The sequence below is a fragment of the Manacus vitellinus genome, unplaced genomic scaffold, assembly GCF_001715985.3.
Source record: "Manacus vitellinus isolate BGI_N305 unplaced genomic scaffold, ASM171598v3 scaffold_0_pilon, whole genome shotgun sequence".
NCBI lineage: Eukaryota > Metazoa > Chordata > Aves > Passeriformes > Pipridae > Manacus > Manacus vitellinus.
In genome coordinates, this window is record NW_021938789.1 from 38,372,397 (window position 1) to 38,382,815 (window position 10,419).

General features: G+C 46.3%; 1 protein-coding gene across 1 annotated transcript in view; it reads right to left on the reverse strand.

The window, feature by feature from the left end:
- TMEM131L (transmembrane 131 like) overlaps window positions 1-10,100 on the reverse strand; it is a 77,145-nt gene extending 67,045 nt beyond the window's left edge. The window contains 4 exon segments of the mRNA XM_029959952.1: window positions 2,303-2,346; window positions 9,614-9,686; window positions 9,978-10,045; window positions 10,047-10,100. Of these exon segments, the coding sequence (XP_029815812.1) occupies window positions 2,303-2,346; window positions 9,614-9,686; window positions 9,978-10,045; window positions 10,047-10,100 (239 nt within the window).
- Between the last annotated feature and the right edge of the window lie 319 nt (window positions 10,101-10,419).

Genomic DNA, 10,419 nt, shown 5'->3' on the forward strand with positions numbered 1-10,419 from the left:
CCATGCACAGGAAGTCACTTAAAAGACTGTTCATACCTTACTGGTTTTGGTTTTTTTTCTTAAAGTAGGTTAGCAAGCTCCCAAGAGAGCCCACTAACCTAGAATTAAAAACTGAATAAAACAATGCTTTGGGAAGAGACTTTCTCTTTTATGCCTCAAGATTATGAACTCTTCATACTTCCTTCAGCTCTGGGGAAATTTCTGATTGCTCTATCGCCTTTAATTTCTGCTCATATCCTTACTTTAAGGTGCTTTGCTTCCAGGGACTTCACATCAAATTACAGTAGCTTCAGCTGATTTCCCCATGGCATGCTGTCAGACAATGAGATGAAGATGCTGCAAGCTTCAGGTTTTGCTGCTACAGGAAAAGGAAATCCCCATGATTTCACCATGCAGTAATATAAGCCAAGGGAATAAAAACTAATCTGGAAATAAACTAATAAATTCTACTCCTTCTAACATACCTTTATTGGGTCTTCTTCATAAAGTCTGCACTCTAACATTCCTTCAGTATACAGAGCACACTCAGGTCGGTGTTTACATACAGCAGCAAACCAAAGCAGTTAAAAAGATGCACCCAAGCCAGTGTCTGTTTAGGCAAGTTTCCTGAAGCATTTCAGTATGACAACAGAAGGATGTTTCCATCCATGCAAGTGAACCTTATAAACGTTACCTTCAGAAAGAAAGTTCATTATTGAAAATGAATAATTACTGGAAAAATCTTTAAGCACCTGAATGACCAAAAAAAAAAAACCAATTAAACCACTTTTTCCTATCTAACTCTCAAGAACTAATTGTCTTTCAACAATATTTTTATCATTGCCATAGTAGCCAGTTACTCCATCCACCTCCAGAGAAAAATAGGCAAATGGAGATTTTTTTTTCCCACCTAAACTACATCTCTCTGCCTACTAACAAAAATCTCAGAAACCACCTTAAGCACAACTTTAGAGACTGTTGCCTTCTGACTTCCTCTCAATAAAGCAAGCATGCAGGTAATAAAGAAAGGTACAGAGTGAAAAATTTATGTCAAAATCATAGCAGTTTCCAGCTGAAAAAATTAGAAAGTTCTGTATTTGTGCAGGGAAATGCCAGCTTTCAATAGTTTACCACTCTTTTCACGAGAGGAGGCAGAAAAAAATCCTATGCAGGTGGGAACTGGGGGACATAGGCAAGCACAAGTAATCAGCACCAGCTGTCAGAGACCACAGTAATTCTCACATCCTGTTTCTATACCATCTTTGTAATTCCCAAGGAGATGAGGCACAGGAGCCTTAATGTGATGCAGGGTTCAGATGATAAGGCTCTCAATGGGGCAAAAAGGGGAAAAGCCACGCAAAGAAGCACTGCAATGCAGGACAGACCCATCATAACCAGCCCGTTCCCACCCCCCAGGTTTACTCCTTCTGCCAGCTCTCAGCAAACTTGTGTTTTATCAGATCTATTTGCTCTCAAACCTAAGCTAAGGGCAAAGACTGGAGATAAATGAGAAAAGCATTTCTGGCTAACTGCAGTCATCAGAGAACAGTGCTGTTACGTGTGTTTATTTTAAGTCTTGTGATCTTTCTGGCTGGCATGGCACTGAAAGCTGTACCCACATTAACACATACCAAAGGAAGGAAGTGTTTCACTGGTAGATGTCCAAGCATTTTAACCTGGACGCTCAGTGGCAACAAAATGTGTATTTAAAAACTAATCTGTGATGCTATTTACCAAACCCTTCAAAATAGAGAAGGCCTGACAGTAACAGAAACAGCAGAGTTGAGGCTACAGTTCTTAAGAGCTTTATTATTTATCCGATTTCAAGACATAAGGCAGGATATTTATTGTTCCACAGCAACACATCAGTAAGCCTTTGGCTTTAAATCTCCTTTACCTCTTTCCCCGCCTCGGTACAAATTAACACTCCAAGACTATACACATTTGCAAATTTTGTAATGGAAAACTGTCCCCTGCTTTAAAGAAATCAATTACAAAATATACAATAAAGCAGAATTAAACACATTTTTTTAAGTGAAAAATGAGAGCAATGAGAAGCAAATTCATCTTAGAGACAGAATTAAGAAAAAGAGGAAAAAGGGTATTTCAGTCTTGCATACACTGAGCACTATTTTTTGGTTTTGCTAACAAATCAATATTAACATTAGGTTGAGAAAATCAAAGGTCACAAGAAAAAAAAATCTACTTAACATGCAGGAGAAAAAGTAATTTTTAGTAGTCTGCCCAATTACACTTTGGTAATTCCTAAAGCCAAAATCAAAATGAGTTTCAATACTCTTGTTTTCACTTGAGTTTTGCTTACCTTTGCTCTTGCGGATGCTCTTCCACATCCTCCTCCGAATCAGCCTGACAAACAGAGAAAATACTATGTAAGAATCTTAGAATTGTGACATGCTACGTTATCATTTTTAACTCCTTCAGAGAATGGATTCTCATATGACTTGCTTGCAAAACAAATTCAGAACGTAAAATTCCTACAGCGATTCTTTTATGATTCAAGTAGGGTGGTCGCTGGACCATTTGAAGTTTCAGCTCATTTTGCCAAGATAAAAGGTGCCCTAACATGGCTGTTCTGCTGGTTTTTTCCCAAATGCTGACTGAACAGACTCATTTTCCATTTATGCAAATGCATCTATACAAAATCTCCTCACATACAGATTTTCAATCTAAAACCAACAAGTGTCCTCAAACTACAGGAAGCCTAGTTCCTCCACTTTCTAATTATCTGTCGCCAGCAGTAAATTTCATTAGCCAGTACCTGAGGAAATAGGATGCAGAATGCCTTGAAATGCAGATCACCTGTTAATGCCAAAAGCAAAGGCAAAGTACCACATTCCAACGGGCACAGCTCCCAAAGCTAGATCTTATCACTGATTAGTAGCAACTGATAAGCAGCACATACAGAAATCATAAGAGAGCACAAGCTTTGAACACATCATCTTAGCTCAGTTGCTGGACTCAGGTAATTTTCAAGACATGCAGCTGAACTGTGCCAGCTTGCAGTTTACTATGAACCACTTTGAGCTGTCTACAGAAATGAACTCAAGTGTTGGTTCAATGAGCTCCCTGCAGGAAATCCATTTAAAACAAGGAGGTAGCTGCTCTGAACTGGCCAAGATCTCCAGGAAAGCTTTAGGTACAACTCGAAGTGTGTTACAGCCACTGAACCCCCGCTGATGAAACCAGGGATAACTTTAAGGGAGATTAACATTTTTCAGGAAGAGGTCACAGTCATCCTGCCAGGAGCAGCTGGTGAGTTTTCCCAGCTTCTTCAGGTGATGGTTCCACAAGATACAAGCTACAGACCTCAGCAATTGAAAGGTAGGGGAAAAAAAACCCTTTTAAAATTAAAAGAGTGTACTTTCCACCACCCTTCCTACACGTTTCCCACCAAAGCATTTCAAGGAACAGGCCCCAAGCCACCAGCTTTGACTCCACCTCCTATTTTCACTACATAATGGAAAAAAAAATAACCTGTAAACAGTAAACATCTTTCTACAATCTTCAGAAAGCAGATCAGGCAGCCCTCCCTGTCTACTGAACAGGACAGCCAGCAGGATTTCTGAAGACTGAACTGCATGAGGGGGAGAAAAATTACAACCACGCTAAGGCAGTAAATATGGTTAATATTAATATTAAAATTAACATTACCGTGGCTAAAAAAATTACCTTATGGCTAATACTAACACAGATCTTGCCAAAGGCTACCAAATGCATCTGCACTTCCATCTTTTGTCACAAGCAGCTCACAGAAGAGAAGCAGCACAGCCTCTACCATACCATAACCAAATCTGGAACAAGACTGACAGGGAAGTACAAGTTAATTTGAGGACTTGACAATCTCTCTGTACGCCTGCCCAGAGGTTGGAGACACCACATTAATTGTCCAGGAGCTGCAGCACATCACAACACTTCAGCACACACCTATCTAGAGGTCCTAGCACCTGGCCCTCATGAAGACCTGGCCATCTCATCTGAAGACCTTGCTAAGCCTTGCTGTTAGACTCTACCAGTATGGCACAATACAAACCCGGCATGTTCTCCAGCTTCTCCAACATCCTTTTGTACTTCTAGGACCTCAGTACAATACCAAGCAGAACTAGAGGACTCCTCACCCACCTCTTCCAGAAACAGCTTCTCTGCCACAGCGGGCTGGCAAGCTATCCTCATTTTAAAAGGCTTTACTCCTCCTTTAAATGGCTTACAATACGCCAGGCATCAGAAACCTGGATCTGTGTCATTCCACAGGGCTCACTCTTAACACTAGCCACCTTACCATTTCTCCTCTTTGCTTTTTCCCAAGCAACAATGAGGTAAACCTTCCTAATCTACAGTGTAGCCATGGAACAAAATCTCAATTGTGCAAGAAGAAAAAAATTTTTTAAATCACCCTCGACTCTGAGCACAGAGAGCCATGTCCAGCTTTCTATCTTCACTCCTCTACATGCCACAGGCTATATGTATGCTTACACTGAGGATTAAAAAAAAAAACAACACAGAAAAAAAAGCAAGCTTTCTCAGACTACAGGGGGATAGGAGGAAGGGACCACCTCCTGAAGATAAAATGTAGGTCTCAGCAGTCTATCTATGATAGGAAAAAAATCCCCTTCCTCCAAACCCCATCCTGAATATGGGCAGGTGCTTATCTTGTGCTAGAAAGCCCCTGCAAGCGCCCCTCTTGTGTCACACAAGTCACAAGTGCCTGGGCTGACAGCTTCTGCATAATCTGCGTGGCCAACCAGCCCCAGGTCCTATCAGCACCACCCAGAAGCTCAGCTGGAAATCTGGAGGAGCCTTTTAACAGCCCAAAGAGGAACACAATTCCCACCCCAAGTTTGTCTCAGGCTTACACACAAATTGTGTGCCTTCAGACAAACCCTGCTTTGAAGTAGGTGACTGTGTACATTTAATTTGTGCATAGCTGATGGATGCACCTCCGTTAATGACATACTGCAGTGCCGCGTATCTCAGATGCACATGTAAGATCAAGGTCTTCATCAGCTTTCGAAACCAGTACAACAATTAACTTTATTAGCCCCTGAGCTGCACTGAAGAACAGGAACTGAAGACAAGTCGCTACTACTCGGAAGAAGGAAAAAATAATAAAACAATCTTTCAGAACCAAGCAGAATCTTGAAAGTGAAAACCCAGGCAGCAGCTCGGTATTTGCCCAGTATCTATAACAAGTATGATACAGTAAATATTGCAGTATCTTTCTCCAAAATTCAAACACCTGAAACACTGTCACAGTAAACTGAAACAGTCATTGTAATCTCCTTAGTATCTGCAAGCAAACTGAAACATTCACAAGGTGTTCCCCTAATGAAAGATCTCTCTCATCTCCTACATGCAACAATGCAGGACCAATAGAAAACCCATCACATCAGTCAGACATGGCACTGACACCAAAATATATGTTGCTTTTGATGACTTACTGTCATTTTCAATCGTGATAACAAGAACTACAACTTAACCTTCATTACCTCATTTTAAAGTAGTTCCTCCCTCGAAACTGAAGGGGCTGAAAGCACTGAATGTCCTGCTCTGCAGGTACTCAAACTGCCTGCCCCTGCCTTCAGATGCTCACAGTAACCACCTACGTGGTTTCTGACAGACAGAAACACTCAACTATGACTCTCCAATACCTCTTTCAAGTGGTGTCCATCATGAACAACAAGTGGCATTTGTGCTTCTCCTGTCATACACTCACGGAGATGACAGGTCAGATACCCTTACTGCGCTTTTCCTTGTTCTCTTTCCTCTCCTTTTTGGAAAAAAATAAAATATAACTAACTGCCTTTCAGCTTTGCAGTGAAGTGCTACAACCTGGCTCTTTATATTTAGAGCTTTTTCAGCCTTAAATGGTGAAGGGCTTGGGTGTCAAGTCTCACATGAAGGAGCTTTTCTCCCAAACATTTTAGTTAAGTAAGCATTAAAAAGTTACAAACAAACATGCAAAACCACAAAATTACAAGGAGTCTGAATAAAAACCACAACTACTCTAATCAAGCCTCTCGCACTTGAGATTTTCCATGTCAAAATCCCACTTGTTTTCCATGCATCTCCCAACCATCAGAGCAGGCAAGTCTTTATATTTTTCCACACTAAAGACAAATGACGGGGGGGGGGGGGGGGGAAAAAGAAAAATCCAGCTGCCCATCCCAGGGATGTTTGCTGTAAAAAGGAGGTTAAGGCCAAGGAGGAGAAGAACAAGGTGAGTGGGTGCTCTGTGGTTACCCCATACTTCACACCACCTTCAACAAGAAAGAAGAACTGGGCACAAGGGAATACAGACAGCACATCTGACTGGGAAAACCAGCTGGTCTCAGAGCTAAAAAGGGAACCCAGGAAAAAACATTAAAATGCTGGAGGAAGCTGCAGACCAGTGGAAGACTGTCAGCAGGCTAGATACAGCCAGCTCCCCCTCAGCTCCAGCACACAAGCCCACACACACCCTCACCAACTGCAATGCTCCAGGCACCCTTCGGGCTCAGCTGTGGAGCAAGAGCAGTAGGTGAGCCATCCCCAAACAGCTCTGCAGGCTTCAGAGGAAGCTGAAATCAAATGATCACAAGCGTGAGAGGGGAAAAAAAAGAAAAAGCACAAATACACGTTAAGAGGGAAGCTGGGAGGGGGCACACGAGAAGCAGAAACAATGAAAGGGAAGCAAGAGGAAACAGAAGGTAGAACGACCAACCGGGGTGGAGGCGCGGGGGCCCTGGGCGGCTGCGCTCCAGCATGCAAATTCATGCAGCTCACGTAGACAAAGCGATGCTGTGAAAGGCCTAGAAAGCAACTACAAATATTAAAACGCTTTGTTTCCCTCCCTCGCCCCTTAACACGATGTCTTTATTCACTACATGCTCTTGGAACAAAAGCATGTGCAGGCAACCGGATGGCTGAATGGGTTACCAATCCATCCAACTTTCATCCCCAAATTCTGCAGGCAGCAAGGAATGTTCAAAACTGCTCTGTCACAGGCAGGCAGCTGATGATGCATGGAAAATAAGATAATAGTGTAAAGCCATGACAGAAAGAGAAAAACATCCATCAGACAGCATTGGTAACCCGCCAGAAACAGGCAAAAGGGCTGGCAGACAGGGCAACCTAATCCATATTCCTGCTGAGAGTGGTGGGAGGGAGGTGCTTTAGGAGAAGAATATGCATGGTTCCTTTGCTGAATTTTTCGCTTCTGCAGGCAAAATCCTCACTCACCTGTGCCAAACTCCTTCCAAAAGGGAATAGGAAGAACTAAATCAAGGGGTCAGGACATTTCCCATTCCCAGTCTTGCCCAAGACCTGTCTTCAAACACACGAATGAAGCAACCCTTGGATACTCCCTACCAAACAACATTTATTATCCACTCAAAAGCAAGGACGTTCTTCCTCTTACCAGACCCTCACCGTTGCATCACCATTGCTGTGATACATGAACACTGGGCAACAAGCCTCATCAAGGGTTTAACTAAGAAAGTCTGCTCCTGCAAGGAAGAGGATAAGGACAACCTCCTTGTAGCAGTAAGTCAGACCATTTTTTTTAGTGGAACGTGGAGACCAACAAGCAATAAACCTCTTGCAAGTTTAAGCATCCCTCTAAGAAAGAAAGGGCAATCAGAAGTTAACAGACAATCCGATTTTCCATATCTCAGGAGCTGATGCTGGCTTCTCTGCTGATGCCCCTCACTAACCCAGAATGGTGACTGAGGAGGACAAGGATGCTGAAGCGCCTTCAGGACCTCACAGGTATAGTGGGGGATCATGGCTGGGTGAGCAGCCCTTGACTCCTCAGGCCCCCAGAGAAGAGCCGTGACCAGTCACTGCAGATCAGTGCCATCACTCCATGAAAGCAGTGTTGAAAGGGTCCCTTGCCAAATCTGCACAGACAAAGGGAGGCCTCCTTTCCTCCTCCCCACAACAACTGGAAAAGGTGGTTTCAAATGTGGCCACAGGACCCACGTCCAACAAGCGCTGGGTAAAGCCCAAGCCCACACGGTAACAGAAAATCAGGCATCAGGGTTGGGCCTGTAACCAAATTTTGATCTTAAAACCTGTTTGAGGAACCCAGGCCCTTCTGCTTCAGCTTGAGAAGCCACCGATGCATCAGATGCTGCTGCAGCCCTCAAGCTCAGAGGGGAAGCCCATGCAAAAGAGACAATGCAATGCACCACTAATACACAGAGACTGGCTTAACTGGCTTTTAACATCTACCTTTTATTTCAGTAAGCCTATCACAATTTTTACTTCTCACTCTGTCACAGCTGAAGCCAGAAGATCTGCTTTCTTTCCTGCACACCTAATGTAGCATCCATAGAAATGGTGGAGGAGCAGCAGCCTCAGCTTGGTCTTCGACTGCTGCAAGGACTTACCGAGACCATATGTTCAACCATGCCAAGTTAACAGGTCATTCATGCCTGGTTTTCCTTTAGCTGAGCTAAAGCTTATTTTTATGAGGATGCTCAAGAACAAAGTGTTTTCCAAGAGGATCTAATCTCCTCAGGAAGTAAACATCACGTCATCATCACTCAGTTGCAGCTTCACTATGAGAAGTGACTATAAATGACTACATTACACGATTCTACATCTAATGCATCTTAATGTCTTCAAGGTAAAGAATGCAGAAGCAAAAGGTCGAGTTCCTTAAGCATCTCTAGGCACAGTGAGATGTGCCTTTAGATCTACACCTTCCTTTAGCTACTACATCTGCACCAGGCAAATTCTGAACAGTGCAATATATGTATTTTATAAAATTATTGAGACATACAATAGCTAATACTTTCATAACACGACAGTATAAAATGCTGAGCCGTGGTAAGCAGCATCAATTGTTAGCTAGATGAGGAAAGAAAAAGCACTTCTGCTATTTTTCCTTACATTTGCGGTTATCATCGGCTGAGCGCTAAACAGAGAATTATATATTGGCTTAAGACGAATAAATTACCCTCTTTTGCCCCTCATATAAGATGATGTCCCTAAGGACTGCTCCTTCCCGTTTATGAGCCTGGTGCCTTGAAGTCTAGAAGGCCCAGCTCAACATATGGCAGAGTCCGTCAGTGCGAGTTAAATGACTGCCTCAAATACCATTAACTCCAGACCCCGCTTCCAGCGCCACTCCTCGCTCACCAGCCCCGCCGGGCATTGTACTATATTTGTCCCTCTCGCCAACACAGAATGTATCAAATCTTGATAGTTTCCAAGGAAAACGGCTAAAGAGAAAAAAATGCGCTAGGGCGAGAGGAACGGCACCATAAATGATGTGTCATTTCAGGGGGGTAAAATGGCTTCACCTGAACAGGCCTAAGATATAAACATGTGCATATTCACGATAGTCACATCTAGTGCGTTCAGAGCACAAACGCCCTCGTTATTAAAAAAAGACCAAAGATACAGAGGGAAAAAAAAATAAAAACAAACCAAAACGGAAAATAAATGAAGCCGAACAACCACGCCGACGGCGCGGGGTGGGGGGGCCGCGGGGACGGGGCTGCGCCGTGACAGCAGCAGGCGAGGCCGCCCCGCCCCGCCAGCCCCGTGCCCGCCCCCGGGCCCCAACACCCCGGCACAGCCCCGCATGGGCCCCGGACCCACCACGTCCCCACCCCCCGCGCCCCCTCACCTGGGCGGGCAGCAGGAGCTCCCCGTCCTCGGCCTGCCACAGCTCCACCACGCCGGGGATGGGCTCGATGGCTGCGGGGACAGAGAGAGAGAAACTGCGGATGGGCGGGGGGCGAGCGGCCGGAGCCCGCAGGCGGCGGCTCGGGGCTCCCCAAGCCGGGGCGGGCCGGGCACCGCGGGGCCGGCAGGAAGGGAATTGAGAGGGGGGGCAGGGGTGAGCCACGTCCCGGCTCCCTTGTGTCCCCGGGCTGCCACGCGGCAGTCGCCCGAGGGACGGCGGCGGGGGCGGCGGCCCCGCTCGCCAGCCCGGAGCGGGCAGCGCCGGCACCCCCCCCCCGCCCCACCTCACCCCCGGCGCCCTCCCTTGTCCCTGCGCCTCCCCGGGGCGAAAGCAGGGCAGGAGGACGTGGAAGACGCCGAGCAGGAGGTTCATGGGCCGCGGCCGCGCGGCAGTAGCCGCCGTGCTGCGGGAAGCGCAGCCCCGCCATGCCGAGCCGCGCCGAGCTGCGGCTGGGGCGGGGCGGGCGGGCGGCGGGGGTGGCTCCGCGGGCACCGGGCACCGCCCCCCCGCCAGCGCGGCTGCGCCCGCCCCGCCCGCCGCAGCGCCGCGCACATGGCGCGGCAGCATCATTGCCGCCCCTCCGAGCCGCGCTCCCGGGGCCGCCCGAGCCATCCCCCCCCCACACCACACTGCCCGCAAAGCAAGAGGGACATGCGGGAGGCGTCGTGAAAATGCGATGCCAAATCGCTCTTGTTACCGCGACCGTGCAGTCGGACCGCGAGCTCCCCAATCTCCCGCCCGCCGGC